Source organism: Drosophila albomicans, chromosome X (assembly GCF_009650485.2).
Source record: "Drosophila albomicans strain 15112-1751.03 chromosome X, ASM965048v2, whole genome shotgun sequence".
Taxonomy (NCBI): Eukaryota; Metazoa; Arthropoda; class Insecta; order Diptera; family Drosophilidae; genus Drosophila; species Drosophila albomicans.
Window position 1 is genome coordinate 27,473,684 of NC_047627.2, and position 24,578 is coordinate 27,498,261.

General features: G+C 37.5%; 1 protein-coding gene and 1 long non-coding RNA gene across 3 annotated transcripts in view; one reads left to right on the forward strand and one right to left on the reverse strand.

The window, feature by feature from the left end:
- Nucleotides 1–10,786, forward strand: part of LOC117577627 (abnormal cell migration protein 10) — a 28,766-nt gene extending 17,980 nt beyond the window's left edge. For both annotated transcript variants that reach the window (XM_034262504.2, XM_034262496.2), the window contains exons 2-4: nucleotides 3,471–4,602; nucleotides 4,666–7,146; nucleotides 7,212–10,786. In XM_034262504.2, the coding sequence (XP_034118395.2) occupies nucleotides 3,471–4,602; nucleotides 4,666–7,115 (3,582 nt within the window). In that variant the 3' untranslated portion in view covers nucleotides 7,116–7,146; nucleotides 7,212–10,786. The remainder of the gene's footprint in view (nucleotides 1–3,470; nucleotides 4,603–4,665; nucleotides 7,147–7,211) is intronic.
- Nucleotides 10,787–13,092: 2,306 nt separating this feature from the next.
- LOC117577805 (uncharacterized) overlaps nucleotides 13,093–24,578 on the reverse strand; it is a 53,177-nt gene continuing 41,691 nt past the window's right edge. The window contains exons 4-5 of the long non-coding RNA XR_004573306.2: nucleotides 20,615–20,729; nucleotides 13,093–13,409 (exon numbers count right to left, since the gene is read on the reverse strand). This is a non-coding gene — a long non-coding RNA (uncharacterized LOC117577805). The remainder of the gene's footprint in view (nucleotides 13,410–20,614; nucleotides 20,730–24,578) is intronic.

Sequence of the window (24,578 nt, forward strand, 5' to 3'; positions counted from 1 at the left end):
CCTCTGCTGCTGCTGCTGCGGTTGCTGCTTCTTCTTCTTCCTCTGCTGCCCTTCGTGGTGCATTGCGCACTAGAGAGATGAATGATGGCAACAGAGTGACAAAACATCAGCGAAACACACCGAAAGAGGAGGAGGCAGAGAGAGAGAGAGAGAAAAGAGTGTGAGTGTGAGAGGGGGAAGTTGACATCGTCGGCAAGTGCCAATTACCGTTAAGCCTCCAAAAATCTTGTGTGAGTCATTCGAGCGTTGAAAGCCGCCAAGTAACTCTCGAATGTCAGTTTAGGCTAGCTCTCTGTAGTTAGCTGTCGTCGTTAACGCTTTACCTGCCTGCGCTCAACCAATCAAGCTCGACGACAAACAGCATTTACTGCAACAACCCTCAGTAGTCTGTCTTTCTGTCTGTCTGTCTGTCTGTCTGTCTGTCTGTCTGTCCGTCCCTCCTCTCCGTCTGTCTGTCTGTGTGTGTAACCCATCAATTAGACAATGTTGAAGTTCAAGCATAAAAGCTAAGCTGCTGGGGGGAATTGAAGTTGCGAATCCGCCTTAACCCTGACTCTAACTCCAAGCCAAGCCAAGCCAAGAGTTGCCTGGTAACCCGCAATTATTGTCTGTTGTCGTTTTTAGCACTGCTTTTTTTATGCGCTGCGATGCAAAGCTAAAAACCGAGATATTGTTTGACCAGCAGTTTGACCCACTTTGAGAAAGCAACTCCGAAATGGAAAACTCTCTGCCAAACTTGTCATATATCTCGGCTATATAATGAATTGCTTTCTTTTGGCAGTACTTTGTACATGCAACACTCTTTTTACGTGTTGTAAAACACGCAATTGAAGTTCAAATTGTTTTACTGTTCTTATTGAAAGCGAACGCTGTTTCTTTGTAATCTTATAGTTGCTATATTACTCATTTGAAATATATTAGCAGCTCTTTAACCTTTCAACAGTCTTTTTACGTGTTGTAAAACACGGAAAGAAAGCAAAATTTTGTTTACAATTGTCTTACATTTCCAATTGAAAACGAATTCTCATTTCTCGTCATCTTATAGTTGCTATATTGCTTATTTTAAATATATTAGCAGTTCTTTGGGCTTTTAACACTCTTTGCATGTGTTGTAAAACATGAAAATATAGCATAATTTGGTTTAAAATTGTTGTACGTGTTGCTACATTAGAATTTTAATTGAAAACGAACGCTGTTTGTCATTTTATAGTTGCTTTATATTACTCATATATATTATATATAGATTACAAGGGCACATTTGCAACTGTTTGTTTATCGTTAAAGTTCCAGTTTAACTACTAGTTTATATTTTGTTTCTCGAGCTCTATTACGTTAGCTGGAAAAGTAAACAAACAGCTGTTTAGAAATAAAAGAAATTAAACAAATGCATAAATAAATAAACACATTGGTAACAAGGTAAATGAAATTACATCTGAGATGAATATAAATTAGAAATAGTTCAGCAAATTAAATAATAAATAAATATATCAAATAAAAATTTATAATATATCATATTACAAACCCTTTTAAGGAATTCACATAAACTGAGAGCAATCTATAACATGAATTTCAGTTTAAAACGCATTTTTTTCAACTTTGATCTATAATAACTTTAATAGATTTTCCCATAGTTCAATCTGGAATCTAGGTAAACACAGGGTGACTCAGTTAAGAGAGTTGCGATTTATGTTTACCATTTCCCCCTGTTGTTGTTTTCATTACGTTTTGTCTTCTTGACTGCTGGAAAGTTACAACTGCATAAATATTATTTTATGTTGCTCATTCGTTTCGTTGTTGTTGTTGTTGTTGTTATTGGAACGTGTTGAAAGTCGTCGTAAAGCAGCCAAAATTGTGTGTAGCTCCTTTTTCTAGTCAATCGCGACTTCCTCTCTCTTTAGTCACTGGCAGTTGGCCAGTGATTGTTGTTGTTGTTGTTGTTGTTGTTGCTAGTACGTGACTTATGCATTGGAGAATTACTTAACACTTTGCCAGCAACACAGCAACACAGCAACAGCAACAGCATTGACTAAAGCGACAACTTTGGGGCGATAAAACGCGCTCAACTATCAGCGACAACAACAATTGAGAGTCGACAGCTGGAATAATGCCAATCAACTGGCCAAAGGGGCAACTAAAGAGGGGTTAACTAGCAAAACGGGGTGAGCTAAAGGAGAAGGAGGAGGAGGAGACGCGGCACAGCTTTGATTATTACATTCAGCAGTTGCAAAACGGAAATGTGCAACGTGTTTGAAGCTCGATTCCAAGTCCGAGACTCGCAACTCGATTCGAACCGATTCGATGTCGATGTCGATGTCGTTAATGCAGCTGCGATCGAGCGTCGATTGAGGTCTGAGCACGTTCCAAAAGCGAGCGCTGATTAACTTGGAACAGAGCAACATCAGCAGGGGCATTGATCAAGCTAGCAGGGGGCAGAGGTTATTTAACTACTCAGTTGATTCAAATGTGCACTGTGCTCTATTGCTCTGTTGCTAAGCCCGCCTCGCGATGCATTTCCCTTTCATTTTGAATAAGCACTGCACAAGTGCTGAACATATTTTGAACCACGCTTGAATCGAACCAGAAAAAGCACCGCTTAAATATACATTTGAAAATAAGTGCCATATGAGTGTGTAATTTGAGTGGAGATCGCAGTGTCGATTGCACTTTTGTGCATTCTTTTTCTTTGAACCACTTTGGGAACTCAGCGCAATTATGAAATAAAATAGTTTAACTAATATAAATACGTGTTCATATTAGCAATCATCTTGACTAAGTTGTACTTATTTATACAACTTATTCATTTCTTATTCTGGTTATGGTTAAATATCATAAACCATTTTCGAACCGGTTCAGAGCGTCATTAATTTGCTTTTGCTGTTACTCCTTTTGTTTATAAGCAGATGTTCATATTGGCAAACAACTTGACTTTATTTATTTAACTTGTTCTTTTATTATTCTTCGTACGAAACTAAACCAATTTTGAACCGGTTCAAAGGGGATCAATCCGCCTTTTAACTTCTTTTGTTTATAAGTACCACACAAGTGCTTATTAGCGGGCAACATTTCCCTTCTTTATTCAGATTGTACCATTAATTATGATACTGAACCACTTCCGAAACGGTTCAGAGTGTCTTCAATCAGCTTTTTAACAGTTGTAATTGCTTTTTTTTTTTATAAGTACAACAGAAGTGCATATTAACAGGCAACATTTCCTTTTTTCAACTTGTACCATGAATTATATCACTGGACCAATTGCGAACCGGTTCAGAGGGTCTTCAATCAGCTTTTTAGCTTCTTTTGTTTATAAAAACCATAGATGTCGTCATTAACAAGCAACATTTCACACCTTTACTCAACTTGTACCATTAACTAAATCACTGAACCAATTGCGAACCGGTTCAGCGTGACTTTTATCAACTTATTTAAATGGTTCATTTTACTAATGCAACTCCTTTCGTTTTGCCTTGCAGATTAGCCAGCTAGCCAGCCAGGGGATCATCGTTGGCGGCGCTGCCAGCGAAGGATCGGAGACGACAGCAGGAGTCGGAGCAGGAGCAGGAGCTGGTGGCAGTCCACAGCACAAGTTGCTGGGCATTGGGGAGCCAAGTTTAAGCGGCGCTGGCGCCGTCAAACTGCGCAAGCACAACGACCAACGGCAGACGTCGTCAACGTCAACGACAACAACAACATCGACGACAGACGTTGCCGTTGGGGCCAAATCGCACGCCTCCTATCGCATCTCCATGGCCAATCTGGAGGATACACAAGAGTCCGAACTGGATCTGATACTCGGCGAGCTGAGCTTGCTCGAGGCACAGATCACCTATGGCGAGGCCAGTTTTCTGCCCGGCGTTGTGGCAGCCGCCGCAGCCGCTGCAGCTTCAGCTAATCAACAGTCTGGGGGTCCTCCTCCGCCACCGGCATTGGCATCCGTCTCGGTGTCGGCGGCATCGTCGCGCACACATTCACGCACAAACAGCAGCATCTCGGCGGATGTGAGCACTGCATCGTCATCGTCGGGCATCTCTGAGAATGGCGTCAACGGAATGGCAATGGGGCACAGCAATGTTGTTGTCGGCATCACCGGAATGCCCGGCATGGGCATGGGAACAGCAGCTGTTGCTCCTCCCACTGGTGGCCACAACATGACCATGGGCATCACGCTGGGCGTGGTGACGCCACGCGAACCCCGCACTGAATCCCCCGACAATGATTCGGCCTTCAGCGATACGGTCTCGCTGCTGTCCAGTGAATCCTCCGCCTCGTCCAACACCTCCACCCAGCAACAGCAGCAACAGCAACAGTTGCAGCTGCAACAGAAGCTCCTACAGCAGCAGCAACATCATCATCAGACTGTCACAGCTGGGGGCAACGTTGGCATCTCCAAGGCAGCCAAAATCCAGCTGGCGCTGCACAAGCTGGAGAGCGCCTCGATTCGACGACTGTTTGTCAAAGCGTTCACAGCGGATGGCGCCTCCAAGTCGCTGCTCGTGGATGAACGCATGGTCTGTGGCCATGTCACACGACTGTTGGCCGACAAGAATCATGTGCAAATGCAGCCAACGTGGGCGCTCATCGAGCATCTGGGCGATCTGCAAATGGGTGAGTAGATTAACTCTTTATCTTCATGAATTCCCTTTTAATATTCTTTCACTCTCTGTGTAGAACGTCTCTTTGAGGACCACGAGTTGCTGGTGGACAATCTGATGACCTGGAACTCGGATGCCGGCAATCGTGTGCTCTTCCAGCAGCGTCCGGACAAACTCTCGCTCTTCGCCAAGCCTGAATTGTATTTGCCGGGACCGCAGATGGCACCGGGATGTCAGCATGACGATCAGACGCGATACATGCTGCTGGAGGAGTTCTTTGAGACGCACGCTCAGCTGCAGCTCGAGGGACCGCTGTACATGAAGGCGGATCCCAAAAAGGGCTGGAAGCGACATCATTTCGTGTTGCGTTCGTCGGGTCTGTACTATTTCCCCAAGGAGAAGACGAAGAACACACGGGATCTGTTGTGCCTGACGCTGTTCAGTGGCCACAATGTGTACACGGGCATCGGGTGGCGCAAGAAATGGAAATCACCAACGGATCACACATTTGGCTTCAAGTCTGCGATGGATTCGTCGCTGGGCAAATCGTGTCGCTCCCTCAAGATGCTTTGCGCTGAGGATGCGGCCACGTTGGAGCGTTGGCTGACGGCCATACGCATCTGCAAGTATGGCAAACAGTTGTGGCACAATCACAAGCTGCTCATGGAAGAGCTGACTGCCGGCGGCGGAGGAGGAGGAGGAGGTGGAGTGGGAGCAACTAGTGGAGGTATTAGTGGAGGAATAGCTGGCAGCTTTGCAGCCTCAATGCGCAGCGAATCGATTAGCAGCATTTCGTCGGCGGTGCCATCGCAATGCGGCAGCGTCTCCTCGGCCATCAGCAGCATGTCCAACTCGAGCGGACGCATCTCGCGTGCCTCCAGCTCCAGTTCAAGCGGCTGTCTGTCGGATGAGAACAACGCCTTCGATTCGGAGTTCACCACGGGCACGATTAAGCGCAAACCTTCGATGAAACCCAATCTGCCGCTGACCACGATGACGCGTCAGCTCAAGGAGGTGGGTGAAATCACCACCGGACCCGTGGCTTCCTCCGCGGCAGCTTCTGCTGTGGACTCAGCTGCATCGCCCGAGCGCAGTGGAACGCTGACACGTCGTCACAGTCGTCGCAAGTCGCAGGAGAGCAACGGCAGCAGCGGGGGCACCTTAAAGCGACGTCCCGTTGTCATTGTGCCCGCCGTGGTCAAGCGCGAAGTGTCCGCCAGCGACAATGGCAGTCAAAGTGGAGGAGGCAACGGCGGCGGCGGCGGCAATTCATCCTCGTCGAGCAACTCGACGCCAACGCCTACGCCGAGCATTTGTGCCAAACCGCCGCCGGGTTTGACGGACGTCGAGTTGATGTGCTCGTCGACGTTGTCGCTGGACTCGCTGCCACCGCCGCCGCCAGCGTTGCACGCCGACGAACAAGATGTGTACGGATCACAGTTGTCGCTGGCCTCGTTGCCACCGCCGCCGCCACCTGAAGATGTTTTGGCCTATGGCGAACAGCCGAGTACGCCGCTAACGCCTACACCCATGTCCATGGGCATGGCCATGGGGCATGGAGCACATCCCTTGAGCATGGCCAACAGCAATGGCACCCTGCCGCCCGCTGTACCCGCCAAGCCCATCAAGCCGGCCGTGAAGCAAACGCTCAAAGCGGCGCCGCCATACAAAGCGCCACCCGATTACGTGGGACCAGCAGCAACTGTCGGAGGAGCAGGAGCAACAGTTGGCACTCCGACTGCAACCACACAGCACCAACAACAACAGCACCAACAACAGCAGTTGCCACCGCCACCGGCGCCGGTGCAGAAGAAAGTCTCGTTTGCCGATTCGCCGGTGCTGCTGCGTCGCAAGATGTGCTCACCGGAACCGCAGCTGCCGCAGCGTTCACCGAGCACCACGCTCAGCTCTGGGTCGAGCAGCTGCAGCTACCATCAGCCGCAGCCGATCTATTCACCCGGTCCGCTGTTGCCACCGCGCAGCGATCTCTCACGTCTGTCCAATGGCAGCGATGTAATGTCGGCCACCACATCGCCGAAGCGTTTGCAGGAATCGGCATCGAATCCGCCGCGTGACTTCCTCAAGGATCTGCAGCGTGTGATGCGCAAGAAGTGGCAGGTGGCGCAGAAATGCAAACTGGAGCCGGCGACAACGCCGCACGAGGTGCTCGGCTTTCGGGATTTCAACAATGATGATCTACTCGCCGCCCACAATCTCAACTCGGGAGCAAACTCCTCCCACTATTATCGCGAGACGGCGAATGTCTCGCATTGGGTGCAAGAGCACTGCGAGTATGCGCACAACGATTATGCGCTCTACGAGAATGTCCATGCCCAGAATGGCAATGGAAACGGTGCCACTGCTGTTGGAGGAGTTGCTATGACAACAACAACAACCACAGATGGACCACCGCCAGTGCCACCGCCAGCTGCAGTGGCTGATGCAACGGCAGCGTTACGCAAAAAGCGTCCACCGCCGCCGCCACCAAAACGCAGCGATTCAACGCATCTGACGCATCGTGTTTAGGATTGAGATGAACAACCACTTGTGGTCAGCAGTAAGTGAACACAATGCAAATCAAATGCCATCGTCTGATCAACACTTTAACTACTTCTTTTACAGCTTCTCTCCCTCGAACTGGATCTCTACTTTCAAATGGATCCACACACACACACACAAAACGAACTTAGAAAAGAAAACTGCCGGATATGGGAAAGGAATAAGGAATAAGGATTAAGGAACACACAACATCTCCGTCTGCATCCATTTGCTTCCTCAGCATTCGACGGCATCTAAAATTTCTACGCGTCTTTAAACTTAAGTGCAAAAAATAAAACAACAAACAAAACCGAAACCGAAAAAACAAACAAAAATTCCTATCGAAGAGCAAAAAAACAAACCCTAAAGTTTAGATTGTAAGGCATAGGCGTGGCCACGCCCACTTCTCAAGTATTATATCAATCAGTTCAGTTTATTAGTGGTTTTATTTCTATTTCTTTTTATACATACGCTCTTGTTTTAATCCTTTATGTAAGCGGCAAATGTGCATTTCTCACATGTTATGCAACTCGAAGTTTAGTTACTAAACAATTTTTTATATGGTGCGCTAAATTATTATACATATATTTTAATGTGAATCAATTTTCAATACTTTTATGCAATTTCTCGATTTTACGAATCGAATGATTGTCGTCTATCAATACTTTTTATCATACATTTATTTCTCGATTTAATTTTTTATGTTTGCCTAGCAATCGCATAATTTTAAACAATTGTTTTGAAATTTTAAATTGATGAGCTGCCACAAAATTGTTTAAGTTTTAAGCTGATTATAAATATTTCTGTATATTTTCACTTTTATCACTTTTTGTTACATTTTGTATTCTCGAAATTGTTGTACAACATTTGCCGCGCACACAAATCATTCGAATACTTCGAATACATTTTAACATGCAATTACAAAATTTAAATAAATTAAGCCACATTTTAGACTAAGATCGAGCCACAATGTTTTTTGTTTATTTTGTATTATATAAATATATATATATATATACATATATATGAACATCTATCCATATAAATACATAAATACAATTCATTAGAATTTTGTCTAATTTGCAAATTATAAAACATTTTTTTTTTTGGTTTTTTTTTTTGTATTGTAGTTAACAATTTATTTTTTTTTTTTTATGAATGTGGCGCATTTAATGCGCTGAGCGAGAAATGAGAAAAACTACGTTGCAAGCAAGCCTTATACGACTATTAATCAATTAATGCATTAAATAATAATAATAACAACAACTATAATTAAGTCAATATACAACTATGTAAAGTAAGCGCATATATACGTATATATATAAATTTAGATTCGTAAGTCATCAAAAAACACACACACACACACATACTTAGAGAATGTCATTAAATTTGCTTTCGCTTTGAATAATACGCTGCCTTTATGTTTTGGAATTGTAATTGTAATTGTACTTACTGCATATCAAATCAAATACAGATACAGATATTGCAGCCAGATAACTACGTTTAGAATATCAATATAGTTGTGCATATATATCTATATATATATATATATAGAGAGAGATTTCTAAGTACTATTTGCAATGCTAAATGGAATTTTTGTTGTCTTTCTTTTGTTTTATTTTTCGTTTTTTTTGTATCGCTTTGCAGGCGTTCCTAATGATTCTATCTGAATCTGAACAATCAGCTTAAATAGATAGATCAGATATAGATGAAAAGAAAACACACACACACACAATACGAAACAGAGCCAAAATCAATTGCTATCATTGTAAACTTTAAATCATAATGCATAATTGTAAACACGTAACTCAATTGCCATGTTTAGTTTCACATTTTGTTGTATAATTTTAACATAAAACAAATCGAATCAGAGCAAAGCGAACAATATAGAAAAGTGTGACAGCAATTAATCGAAAGATGACATCTAATAGATTACAATTTGCTATATAGATACTACTGAGTTTATTACGATAAATGCATTGGAAGTGCTGCCTGATAAAAAAAAAAAAACAAAAAAACAAAACTTAAACTTGAGTATCTATAGTAAGAGCAATATCAACTTTTATACATATAATTCGATACTATACTCGGCGTTAATCCCTAAGGGATTTTTAAAGAAACAAGTACTTTGACATTGTCTGATTTGTTGGCAACTATAAATTGTATATCAAATGAAAGCAATTGCATCAAATTCCAGCCACACACAACTCATGTAAAAGATAGATCTAATCTATAGAAATTAAATATGTATCTCAAGGCATTTCCTGATATGAACTTGATTAATTGTGTATCTATGCAAAATGATTTCTCTGTTTTATTTGCTCCGATTCGATTTGTTTGCTATATGGTATAATAAAAATAAAAGTAATATATCCAATATACATTATATATAATAAATGCTATTTATGATCATCTTTTGAGTTTATTTTTGTACTTCTTGTTTTGTTTGTCATTTGTCATTTGTCATTCATTCATCATTACAAACTAAAAGTAAGTGTAATGTGTAATGTGGGTATGCATAAAATAACTAAATGAAAAATGCCAATTTTAAAGCTTGCATAAAACATTATTGAATTTATTATATAAATATATGAAGCTATTTTTTAGATACTATTATTATAATTATTACAATTATATAGTAAACAGTAAACGGATGAGAAAAACAATATAAATAAATAATATAAACGCTATGCTTGAGAAAAATTTAAAAAACAAAAACAAAATGTGCCATAGGCGCCAGCGTGACAAACAAATTAAAAACAAAAATTCAAGTGAAAGTAAGAAAAAAAAAATAAAAAAATGAATGGTTACATTTTGCGAGAATGCTAAATCAATGTACTAAAAAAATAAATATATAAATACTAGAATAAGTTGTACTAAATGAATCAAAAAAACGGCAACAAACATTTTTATAGCATAAATCTGAGAACGTAACTAAAAACAGAAAACACAAATTTCAAATACTTTAAGTATGTGCTTACTAAATGGTTTTTATGGAAAACAGAAACTTATACAAAATACAAAACATACAGAATGGTATAAACGAAACTTTTTCAAATTACAATCTCAATATTAGATGTTGAATTAGTTTCCAAATTTTTTAAATAGTTTTTTTTCGTTGGAACTGAGTTGAATATCTCAAACAGCTTTTACCTAGGGATTGTATTGATATTACCAATATATCATCCAACTGCTCTTTAACACATATTTGCGAATCTCAAATCAAAACTATTTAATCACACTACAAGGGTATTAAATCTTTGTCTTTTTGTTTTACGCTTTTTTGTACCAAAATGGAATTTTTGATAGTATTGACAACCTCAAATGGAAATCAAACAAAATGCAATATACAGCAAATCCTAAATGAAATAAGGTCAAAATAATATATAAAAAGATAATCGATTCTAAAACAAAAAATGCAGCCACATACAACAAAGAAGAGACTTCAAACAAAACTTAAAATAAATAAATACAAAAATAAACAACATCATTACTAATATCTAAAAACTAAGAAAAAATATTATATAAATATGTATGCTATAACTACAAATTTACAAAAAACAACAATAACAAGATGAAGAACAAAAACAACTACAACTACTAAAACTAATTAAACGTAAATGAGAAAGAAAAATGGAAAAGAAAAGGAAAAGAAAAAGAAAGCAAATACAAGAAATTTTTTGCAGGTCTATTATATATAGTAAACAATGTTGCCATTTGATACGATTTTTTTCCAACAAGACATACATAAATATATACCTTATATTCCGATTAAAAAGGAATTTTTGTAATTTTGATAGAAACATTAAAAACATATAAAAAAAAAACAAAACAAACAAAAATATAAAAAGCACAAACAAGGAAAAACTGAAATGAAAATGTGTTACAAAAAAAAAATGAAATAACAAAAGAAACAAAAATGAGTGGAAAACAAATGAGAAATAAATGCAACAAATGCCTAAAATCCAATAAGTAAAACAAATCAATTAATTTCATTTTTGTTAATGAAATATAAATAATATTTTCAGATGGAAAGTAAGTAAGCAGAAGTAGATGTTAAGGATCTCCTTCCTCGCCTCATATCCTTTGGGCACCTGCATCGAGTTAGCAATCAACTAGCCCATAACAATTCAGCCGGATAGACAGACCAGTAAATCATATTACAGCAGCCTGATTGACAATCGGCATCGAAGAGTGTGGGCTGGGGAGAGGGGGCGGTGTAACAAGGACGCAAATCCAGTCAAGCGCATCCCCCGCAGTGGAAAGTAATAAAGAAGTGAGAAGGGTAGAGAGGTACAACATATGCAATCGAATCGAATGTGGGACGCACGATTTCTTCATGTATGTGGCATAACACATGTGTACACACACACACACACTCGCACACTCGCACATGCAACGCACGCAGTGCCACCAATCATTTGGCCCGTTGCTTGAGATGTCCCCTGGCGAGTCTCAACTCGTTTTCACTTTCTCTTGACAGTGGCACAAAAACACAAGAGATGTTACGAAAAGCAAGCGTTGCATTCCTAGATGACCCCATAATAATTTTGATGCCAATCGTTAGAGTTCATCCTTGTTATCCTAACGCACCAGCAGCGATCGAAATGCGCAAGGATACGGCTGAGTTAGAGCCAATCTTTTTCGAAGGACCTCTTAATTTTGTTGTCATAGCTCGGTCATATCCTGCAGGACATCGAAAAGACGTACATTTTTGAGTTCCTTGATCGCAGAGCTATCGATTTGCATTCAAGGATTTTCAGGATCGCACCAAAAATTTCATCGAAATTTTTTCCAAGGGGGGAGCATGCAAAAATTGGCCGAAAATCACCAAATCCGCCGTAACTCCTTTATTTGAAGGACGATTTTGATGTCCTTTGGCACATCGATAGATATTGACGGCAGCACGCAGAATCCGCAACTAAATCCTTGAAGGTCCTTTCAACAGCCAAGTTATAAGGACTTTTTCGTTTTTAAAAATTTGGCTAAATCTCAAACGTCCTTCGTCCTAGCCGATCAAAACTAGTGCCAAACATTTACATTTTAAGAGACCTATCAACTGACCAAAGGACATTAAAATCGTCCTTGTAGTTTTCGAGTTATTAAGGATTTTGTGTTTTCGAGCAGTTTTCGAGCAGTTTTCTCTTCGCCCCGTAGCGAAAATTTTCCAAGTGTTGGATTCTTAGATGACCCCATAATTTTTTGATGGCAATCGATAGATTTCATCGCCACGAATCGAGTGCAACAAGTCCTGTCAAAATGCGTAAGGATATGGCCGCGCTAGAATAATTTTTGTAATTTGAAAATAATGAAGCAATGCGTAGCAAGAAATTTTTTGTGGCATACTTTTAGGCTCCGACGTTCATCGAATTTGCCAACACAAGCCATGTGCAAATATTTTAGTGCGGCATACTTTTAGGATGTGTCATTTTTCAATCGTAGTTCCAACCACGTTTCATAGATGACGCCACAAATTGAGTTTTGCATTTCTGCTTGCTGCTGATTTATGTTTGCCTGGTATTTCAAATGGTATATTGAGACTTTTCTGTTGGTCGTGGTGATGTCGACTAGACAACAACAACAACAACAACATTATAAGTGGTTGCTGTAATTATTGATGTTGTTGTAGCTGTTGTTGTTGGTGTTGTTGTCTACTTCAAGCCACGAACACTTAAAAAGTGCCCAATTGGCCACTGAAATACCAAGCGAACATAAATGAACAGCAAGCAGACACAGAAAAACTCAATTTGTGGCGCCATCTAGTTCCAACCATTGTCTATAGATGGCTCCACAAATTGAGTTTTGACAATTAAAATACGTCATTTTATACACACATTGAGAGGATCAGTGTGAATGAGTTCTCTGCTCCTCTGTTTACATTGCATTTCAGTTGTCCCAAAGAAACAGTTTGATGGAGTTATCTTCTAAATTTTTTTCTATTCAATTTATTTATTAAATTAGTTTTAGCTATACTATTACAAATTTTTATTATTATTATTTTTTATTGTTATAACGAATACAATTCCTTTTTGCAATGGTATGAGCCAGAGTGAATTAAGCTTACTACATAAATAGAAAAATGTATTCTAATATGACGACTTTTACTGGAAGTTTCTACTGGATAAATGCTTAAGATCTTCTTTTTATAGGATCACTCAATGTCCTTCGTCTCACGTTTTAGCAGCTCCAGGTACGTTCTTTTGTAGATATCTTGAGACAATTGTACATATGCAAATTATGATGTTGTTGTAGTTTTGATGAAACACTCCAAGTTGCCACGAAGAGCTAAAAAAAATACAAATCAGCAGGTTAAATATCAGCAGCAATAAAATTAACCTTGTTACCAGCAAAGCACAAATCTTACTTTTTAACTATATATATTATATTGATATATTTTAACAATTGATACAAATAACAAATCGACATGGTAAAAATAACGATTGTCTTTCCAAAAACCAAGTTTCAAGGAGTTCAATGTTTTGACTACATATTTCTGTCAGATTAGACTCTCGGAAAGAAACGACCCAGAAAATGTGATCAATTGTTGATTGTTAGATATATATCTTGAAACTCTACTAGTTTTCATCTGGGAGCACTGTCAATAAGTAACGACAGATCGATATAATCCTATTGAAATGACGTCTCTTAAGTGCTGTATAAGTTTTATATATGTAATTAATAAAACTCTATTAAATTAAGCGAAATTTTATTGTCAGGAAAAACTGAAAAATGATGAATTAAACTACTACTATATGATTTTAATCGGGCTAACTCTTAAAGTTTGCATATTATAGTCTACAACTTGAGTCTAAAATACTATACAATAAATTTCAGTTCAGCTAAACTTTTTGCTGGCTAAACGGAAACCTTTCGACCACTGTGCAACGCTGCTGACGAGGAAGATAGCACACTTCCGCCTGCCCGCACACACACACGCCCACACACACACACACAGACTCGCACATACGCACGCCTTGCAAATTTACGCATTTTAATGTCCACGCACTGACCAACGACCAGGCAGCAGACAAGGCACGAAGCTCTGACCGGAGCAGAGGAAGAACGAACACGACAAGGAAAGGAAAGGAAAGGAAAGGAAACGAAAGGAAAGGATAACTGCTCCAAATGGCGCGAACGAGCGACAGAAGCCGAAGCAGAGCAGCGACGACGAAGGCGACTCCATAATTTTGAATTTCTTTCTCTAGGTGGACACGCCGACAAGGACAACGATGAGAATGAGGCTGAGGCTGAGGATGAGGCTGAGAATGCGAATGGAGATGAGAATGCGAATGAGAATGAGAATGAGAAGGACTCCAGCTGGCCAAAAGGGTTGCTTCTGTTTGCTTTTTATTTAGCTTGGCATTTTATTTATGCTGCGTGGTCGTTTCGTTGCCAATCGCTACGTTTTCGTTGCTTTGATACACTGCCACAGCAATTCGGGTAGATTCACTAGTCGTTCATTTAGGCACAGAGCGAAAAAATTCTAGATTGAAAAAAATCTTGATTTAAGATCTTAAAAAGAACAATCTTGAAATAAGAACTTTAAATTGAAATAATCTTAAATGAAATGTTTTATGCTAAATTGTCATTTTAGGATTACAAAACATCTTATTTTAAGATTCAAATCTGGATTCAAGAATGTTTAGAAACAAAACAAAAAAAACTTTCTTCACTTAATAGAAAAGCCTAAAATGATCATCATTTGTTTTCAACATTTTAGTGAAATTTAGCACATTCCAATACTATTCAAATAAATTTCCAACAGTATATTTAAGAGCTAAAGATTCTAGTTTCGAAAAACTGAAAAAAGAATACATCAAAATTTAACACAGAGAACTACAGAATATTTTGATAACTACACTTGGATTGCGATCAAAATTGAATTCAAAAATATATGTTTCTAAAACTTAACTGATAATCAAGTTAAGTCTCTAAATTGTCACTCTTATCAATAAAATTAGTAAGTTTAGTTTTAGCCACATATATTTTTTAATTCAATTTCGACTATTCTGGTTTTATTTTTTAATTTCAATTATGTCTTTAATTTAATTGCCAGTTCTTCATCACAATTTTTGTTCTTTTATTAGCTTTATTTTAATTAAGTCTCGAATTGAATTCAAATGAATTCCCTAATTTGATTATCAGTTTAGTTGAAATAATACATATTTTTGAATTCAATTTTGATTTATCCTTATTTAAATTTGTTCATTTTTAATGAAATATCAAAATTGAATATCAATTCTCCATCACAATACAATTATAGTTCTGAAAATATTCAGTATATTTATTTAATTTTTTCATTTAATTTTGACATATTCTTATTTTAGTTTTTTTTTGTGAATGAAATATTATATTTAAATGTAATTTCTTCCTGGCATTCCAATTATAGTTTCGAAAATATTGTGCAGTAATACATATTTTTGAATTAAATTTTGATTTATTCTTATTTTAATTTGTGCATTTTTAATGAAATATCAAAATTGAATATCCATCCAAAAATAAATTTTGACATATTCTTTTTTTAGAAATTTAATTTCTTCCTTGCAGTTCTCTATCAAAAAGTAAGTGTATTCCCGAGTGCGTCTTGCATGCGATCAATTATTATATTCAGTCGAGTATTTTTTTTTGCTTTTGTTGTGCTTTTTAAATTGGCAAGCGCCAGCGGGCAGCTCAGCAGCTCAGCAGCCATCAAAACGCAACACCCCGTCCACCCCGTTTACCCCGTCCATTAGCCACCACCATCGAGCAGCGACTGGACGCTGATGTTGATGCTGATGGTGCGAGGCTGGCGGCTCATCAGTTGGCAGCAAGGTGGAGAGGGGAACACGAATGGGAGTGGGAAGGAGAGCAGCCACGATCTGGACCTTAACCCGTTCGTTCGTTCGTGCGTTCGTGCGTTGCGTTGAGTTGCTTCGTGCGTGCGTTGTCCAGTGGTTGGTGGATTGCCGAGTGGGTGGCAAATGCTCCTTTTGCTACATAGTAGATGTTGTTGTTGTTGTTGCTGCTGCTGTTGTTGTTGTTGTTGATGGTGGTGGTGGCGATGGTGGTGGGCAGCCGGTGGGCTTAATTTAAGCGGGTTTTATTTTTTCTCAATTTTGCGTTCGTTTTTTTTTACGTTTTTTACATGCTTTTCGTTTCGTGTTTTTTATTTGATTTCGCTTTATATATATAAATATATACAAGGGTGGCTTTTTACCGACTGGACTATGCGTGTGCGTGTGTGCGTGTGTGTGTGTGTGTGTGTGTGTGTGTGTGAATCTCGTTATGTTGTCTGTTGTTTGAAATGACCGCTGCTGCAGCGACGTCGCGTCGCTGTCGCCGTCGACTGCGGCTGCTGTAACTCTTTTCTTTTCTGTTTTTTCCTCTTCTTTTTTTTTACACATTTTCTTCCTCTTTTCCTCGGCTTTTTATTGTTGTTGTTGTTGTTGTACTATACAATTTGATATATATAATGTATTTTGTATTTTTTTTTGTGTCTTCGCCTAAGCTAAACAATTTTAATTGAATTTTTAACAAAAATACAAATCCATTTATTTAGTTGTTGTTTTTTTTTCATCCATCTAGCCGCAGGGAAAGGGCGATTGTTGTTACAATGTTTTTGCATTTGCTATGCACAACAATCCAAACACACACATACTAACACACACACATAGACTCTCACTCACACACACACAGCTAAAGTGAAGCAAAACAATAACAAGCAATTTTAATCGCCTAGCACAAAAAAAAATGTTGCCTACTTTTCAGCGTAAGCAAATAAAAACAACAAATGCAGACGCTAGATTTTGTTGACCATAGCAAAGCAGCAAAAAACAATATTGTTTCAACGCAAAATTAATCAAGAATTTTAATTATGAAATGATTAAAAGTTTATTCTAACTTATTGTTAAATTAATATATTACATAGGCAAGTTGACGGTGAAGAGTTTAATTCACAAATTAAGGTATCCATTCATTTCATTTAGTTGAGTTCACAAATTAAGGAAACTATATAAATTTGCATCTGTTAAATCTGTCGCAAGTTTTAGTACACAAAATAATAACCTCAGTATTTAAATTTCTGAAAATTTGCTTGCGATCGTATAAAAATTGTTGAAGTTATTAAAGAAATACTTTTGTATGGTTAAATCGATCTGCAATCGGATCTTAATTGCTTTGACTTATATACTCTTATAGTATATTTTAGATGTATTACTTTATCCATATACCAAAAAACAACTTTCGGTATATTTAAGTATTTTTTGGGCATATTAATTTAGTTAAATGTTAGAATATAGTTTTATTTGAATTGAGTAGTGGGTATCTCACAGTCGAGCACACTCGACATTAACGTTCTTACTTGTTTAGCCAACTTTAGAGTGAGCTCTATTAATAAACTTATAGATCGACAAACGTTTGATTATCATTTGATTATGTTGATTGCATATTAATTGATTGTTTGATAGTCTTTCTTTCATACTTTTTATTATTGTTGAACAATGCTTTATAAATTGTTCAATTGATTCTTTGCTAAAATAACAGTTCCTTTTACATAGAACTAAGCCCTTTTCAGCATCGCATTCAATTTCTCAGGGTTAATATTTATTGAGTTCTTATTAAGAATAATCAAATCAAATGTAATGCTAATACTATGATATTATTTTTCAATGCTAAAATGTAGACAAAAGAAGAGTTGACTAAATTAAAAAAAAAAAAAATAGAAATAAAGGTTAACTAAATTATGAACAAAACAAGTAAGAAAGTTACAGTCGAGTCGACTGTGAGATACCCGCTACCCATTTTTAATAAATATATCGAAAATACTAAAAAATACTAAAAATATACCAAATGGTATGTTTGATATATCGATATAGTACACCATTCAAAATATACCATAGACTGCACAATATACCAGATTGTCGGCCAAAGCAACTAAGACCCCTAGTAAGTAATAACTTCCACAATTTTTATCTAATCGCAACCAAATTTTCAGGAATCATAACTACTACAGTAATTGGTATATTGTATATACCAAAATTCGTAACTCTAGCTTAAAAATTACACTTGTTATTCGATTTTTTTGATTTGCGGGGGCGGAAGTGGGCGTGGCAAAAATTTGAAACAAACTTGATCTGCGTGCAAACATAACAAATGCTGTCGAAAAAAATGATAGCTCTATCTCTTATAGTCTCTGAGATCTAGGTGTTCATACGGACAGACGGACAGACGGACATGGCTATATCGTCTCGGCTGTTGACGCTGATCAAGAATATATATACTTTATAGGGTCGGAGATGCCTCCTTCTACCTGTTACATACATTTCCTGCCGGCACAAAGTTATAATACCCTTCTACCCTATGGGTAGTGGGCATAATTAACTCGGAAATTTCAATGGAAACTACAATGTTTATAAACAAAAAAGTTAATAAAGAAAGAAAGAAGAAAATGATTTAATAGATCAGTAATAAAATAGAATAAAATGGCCTTAATCAACAATTTGACAAATTGAACCATACAAAGGAGAAGTAAACAAGAATATTGCATGTTATAAATCATGAAACAATGTCAATAACTTCCTCAAATCATCAAGAAATTGATGCAAACTAAAGAATTCTTCATAACGTAATCGATCAAGAAATTTGTGGGGAGATTTTGAAGATAAGATTAAGATTGAGTAAACAAGAGTATCTTAGATAATATCAATAAACAATGGCATCAAACAGATGAATTTTACTCAAATCGTAAGCTCAAAGAAAGCTAAGCTAAGAAATTGATTAAATCTAAAGAATTCTTTGGCGATAATTTGAAGATAAGATTAAGAAGTGATGACCAGCAAGGAGCTAGAGCTGAAGCTGATATCAAATGGCAAATGATGATGCAAATTTAATTGGCAATGCGACGCGAAACATTATCAATGAAATGATTGATAAACGAGAATCCGAAATCAAATTGAAAATGGGCAGCAAAATGAAAGGAAAATGTCTTTGATATTTAATATGTTTAAATATGCGAATCCTTTGAAGCGAGTCAACACAAAAAAGAAAGGAAAAAGCTGAAACAAAACACACGCGCCGGACATGGCAAATGTGTGTGTGTGTATATATATATATATATATATATATAGTATATGCTGATATAGTAGTCGAAAGAAACATCAGCAAAAGGGCAAGTGAAATTCATTCAAACGAAACGAAATGAAACGAATTCAATTGAGATGACGACGAGGACGAGGACGTTGGAATAATGCCAATGAAGAGTAAAAAGTAGATCGATAGATAGCGGCCACTACACACACACACACACACACACACACATGCACACCCACACACACATATATGGCCAGCATGTGTGACCAAGCGAAGGGAAGAGCGAGAGGGCGAGATCGTAATGCAAACTGTCAGAATGCGTAACTCAATTTACAATTTTGCTTTTTACTTTCACTCTCTCACTCTGCTTCTTCTGCATCTGTTCCTCTTCTTTTCTTTTTTTTTTTGCACAAAAGAAAGTGCGTGTGTGTGTGAGGGAGAGAGCTGAATTAAAAGAAAGTGGAAAATGCTAAAAAACGAACGAACAACTGGACACGAGGGTTGAGAGTTGAAGCTGCTTCTGCTTCTGCTTTTGCTTTTGCTGCTTCCTCAGCTGCTTTTTTGGTCCTTGGTCCTTGCTCCTTGCCCATGATAAAGTCAGCCGAAAAGTGTGCGTGGCGTGTGCCAGGCTAAGGGGTGGGGCAGGGGAAGGGGCAAAGGGGAAAGGGAGGCTGGTCAACTGGACAGGCTTTTTTTTTTGTTGTTGTGTGTTTCGCACGAATCCTTTCGCTTGCGCAGCCAACGCAGCTCCCCACCTTCCACCTGAAGCCAACGCAAAATGTGCGTAAGCATGTATGTGTGTGTGTGAGTGAAAGTGATAAAGTGGGGCATGCTCGACTCAAGAGTACCCTGCTTACAATTAAGGCAAGTGAAGAAAGACACTTTTGAACTGCCAGAAAACAAGTGAAAAACTAAATATAATCAGCTCAAAACTAAAAAGTTCAGTTGTAAGCATGATAAACTGTGAGATACCCTGTATTTATTTATTGGTCAACTTAAAGCTTCGACAGAAATAATCTAACTATAAAGCATAAATCATTATCAATGCTACACAAATGTTATATAATACTATGCGCTGCTCAACTAGCAAATACCCTTTATATGACAGATTAATGAAAACTCTCTTAGCCGGACACTTTTTGGATTTTGGATTTGGATTTTAAAGCATAAATCATTAATTAAATACGAGTACTATGTGGTGCTCAACTAACAAATACCCTTTAGTGAAACCTCTCTTGGCCGGACACTCTTTGTCGTGTAATTTGTGTCCGTTAAAGAAGAGTGTAAGCTTAAAATCGTACAAATTTCTATACAAGTCACCACAAAAGAGTGTCCAGCTATTAGAGGTGTCTGGTAAGCAAGTTCATATACGTTATGAAGCTACTTTCATAGACATTAATTGGTAAAGCCATACTTTTACATACCTTTGGCTTGCTCAAAGTGAGTTCCAATGAGGATTTAGCTTTGTAGTAAGTTTGGAACGGATGATAAAACTATTTTCCCTTAGCGATCATCTTATATTGACTTTGTTTAACAATTCTGGAATATAAATTTGAAATATATTATTAGTTTTTGTTAAAAATAGTTTTCCAAAATATTAGTTTTTTTAATTAATTATAATAGCCATTAAGCCTTTCATAGTATTTGTTAATTTTAATTCATTAAATTTTATTATTCATTGAAATATATAATTATGAAAATATAAAACTAATGAAAAAATCATGAATATAAATATAATTTAACATTTCCATATTGAATGGAATTTAATTGAATTTCAAAAGTTGAACCGCTTTATTGTTATATGTTTTCTTTATCGATCAGTTTGAAAAGATCTAATACAATATATTGTTAGATTTTCTTTTATTTATCACTATGAAAAGATCGAACGAAATATATTGTTACATTTAATCATTGTTGATTATTTAGAAAAGTTTGACAAAAAACAATAACAATAAAGCGATTTAACTTTTGAGAATTATAATAAATTTTAAAAAATAAAAAAAAAAACAAATTTATTATTATAATTATTATTAAAGCATAGATCACAAATCAATTTATAGCTGGATCTTAAATTTTTACTTTGGCAGGGAATTAAAAAAAAGCAAAAAGAAACTTGCGAAATTTTCATATTAAATTAAATTAGGATAACTTTACTTTATCTTTAGATGAGCATTACTATTCTTTTAAAATAGACATGACTTTACATATACTATATGATTTATATATTAAAATTAGCATAACTTTCCTTTATACTGTGTACTTTAAAATCTGCATAAGTTTTCTTATATTTGGAAAGAAACTTGCGAAATTTTCATATTAAATTTACGGAAGCTTGTCAATACTATATTTTGATAATGTTGTAAATAAAGCTACATAAAATTGAAGTTGTCTACTTGTTATATTTAATTTTGATTGGCCTGCTTTGAACTTTGGCTAGGAAATAAAAAAAAATAAAATCAAAAGAAATAATTTAAGAAATTCCTCTAAATTTCAAGACATGCAATATGTGCGTTATGAGTGAGACAACTCGTTGGGAGGCTGTGCCTACTTACAGGGTATAGAAATTGTAACAAAAGCTGATGCTGCGTAGGCGTTCGAAGGGGGTAAGGAGAGGAGGAGGAGGAGGAGGAGGAGGAGGAGGAGGAGGAGGAGGAGGAGGCTGATGTTGCATTGGAGTGAGTCTTTGGTTGTTAGGTAAGACCCAAAGAATGGGTTGCTTCTTCTTCACAGAGCAACAAAAAAAAAGGAGGAAAAATGGAAAATGCTACACACACACACACACACACACACACACACACATACAGAGGAAAAGAGGCAGCAGACGCGTGTGTACGCTCGTTTGGACAATTGGCCATGGCTTTCATTTCTTTTTGGCAAAAGTCGCCCCCTGCCAACTTTCCCCTTTTTTTTTGCTTTTTTTTACTCAGCATTTGCTTGCCTCTGTTTGCCAAGCGTGCAGAAAAGCTGACCAGCACAAAAAAAAAAAAAAGCGAAAGCGAAAGCAAACGCACCAAATTACATAGAAAATGTACAACAACAACAACAACTACAACAACAATGCGCATAATAAAAAAAAAGAGAAGAACAAGAAAAGAAAATACAACAACAAAGAGGAAGAAAGCGGGCAAAATCTCTGAGCAAAATAGCAAAAAAAAAAGAAGAAAAAAAACGTGGTAAAAAAAGGGTTACGAAATTACATCGACGTCGCAGTCAACGCTGACGTCGCTGTCAACGTCAGCAGCGGCAGCGGCAGAGAAAAATGCGACGCGTCGTCCAAGTAAAGAAATGTAAAGAAAATTACAAAATTCACCCCCTTTGGCCAGGCTTACATGCTTACAGTTATTACCGCGATAAGGTGTGGGAGTAGTGAGGGGACTAGTGAGGGGAGTAGTGCGGATGTGGGTAGTATGGTAGTATGGTAGTATGTATGAGGAGGACATTTACTTTTTGGCCAGCCGTGGGCTTATCACAGTTCCGGAAATGAGTTGTGTAAGTTGCAAGTTTATGTTAACTGCTCCTGCTGCTTCTTCTTCTTCTTTCACTTTCACTTCCACTTCCTCTGCTTCCGTTTCCTCTTCCTCCCCGTCTACGCTTTATAGCGCTCGATAAGATTGAAAACTATTTCAACAAATAGATTAAAGCAGCGTGATCAAAGCAAAGCGACAATGCTTCGCTTTTCAATTGCAACCGAATCGAATTTCCTGGGTGCAAAAAACAAAAAAAAAAAAAAAAACAGTCCAACATCTGGGCAGTTGGGTGATGGGTGACATTAGGGTGACATGTCCAGGGGGAATATTCGCATAAATGCAATGACAGTCATTAAGAGATTTTGCAAGCATTTAAAGAGACGAACGAATTCAAAAAGAAATAATCGAAAATTTAAATCAAATTAAATGTTGCCATTTTTATAGGGTGAGCTTAGATCGGCAATCATTATCCATTGATTATTATGAATTGTATAAGAGCAAAATTTATTGCATATTTCTTGATTGATTGTTTACACTGAAAAAACGACAAATTTCTAGAGTCAAGAACATTCGTCTTACAAATTGTGTTCTTAAAATGCGACCACTTTAAAAACAATTTACTAACTCTAAGAACATTTGTTTGAAAAATAACAAATTCACAAAAAAAAAGACAAAAAATACTAGATTTATGTTACAGAACTTTGTCTCTCAATAAAGTTGTGATGTAGGTTTAAGTGTCTTAGATAATAGGTCAATTATTCGAGCTGTTGCAGTTAAAAGAGAGAGAGAGAGAGAGAGAGAGAGAGAGAGAGAGAGAGAGAGAGAGAGAGAGAGAGAGAGAGAGAGAGAGAGAGAGAGAAGAGTAATTGACATACAACTAAAAAACTGAATGCGAGAATTAAATAAAAACAAGTTTGAAAGTTTGAAATAAAAACAAGTCGACCATACTTGACTGTGAGATACCGGCTAACCATTTTGAAAAAAAAAGCAAAATATTGCGGTATTTTTTTCAAAATATACCAAAAAATACTACAAAAACAAGTAAGAAAGCTACAAGCTACAAGTAAGATACCCGCTACCCATTTCTAATAAAGGCAAAATGTTGCGGTATCATTTTCAAAATATACCGAATATACTGCAAAACAAGTAAGAAAGTTACAGTCGAGTGCACTCGACTGTGAGATACCCGCTACCCATTTTGAATAAAAGAAATATATTTTGCGGTATTTTCTCAAAATATACTAAAATATACCGAATGGTATATTTGGTATATCGACATAGCACCGTATTCAAAATATACCACAGACGGCACAATATACCAGATTGTCAGCCAAAGCAACTAAGACCCCTAAGTAAGTAGGCGTTTTTGCCCATACAAAAGTATTTCTTTAATAACTTCGACAATTTTTATCTGATCGCAACCAAATTTTCAAATTTTCATAAATACTATAGTTATTATTGTATATACCAAAATTCGGAACTCTAGCTTTAAAATTACGCTTGTTATTCGATTTTTTTGATTTGCGGGGGCGGAAGTGGGCGTGGCAAAAATTTGAAACAAACTTGATCTGCGTGCAAACATAACAAATGCTGTCGAAAAAAAATTATAGCTCTATCTCTTATAGTCTCTGAGATCTAGGTGTTCATACGGACAGACGGACAGACACACAGACGGACAGACAGACAGACGGACATGGCTAGATCATCTCGGCTGTTGACGCTGATCAAGAATATATATACTTTATAGGGTCGGAGATGCCTCCTTCTACCTGTTACATACATTTCCTGCCGGCACAAAGTTATAATACCCTTCTACCCTATGGGTAGCGGGTATAAAAATGGTAAAAATAATATTGATATTATAAATAAATAAAACAAAAAAACAAGAATTTACTCATTAAACTTACAAAAGTCTGCCAAT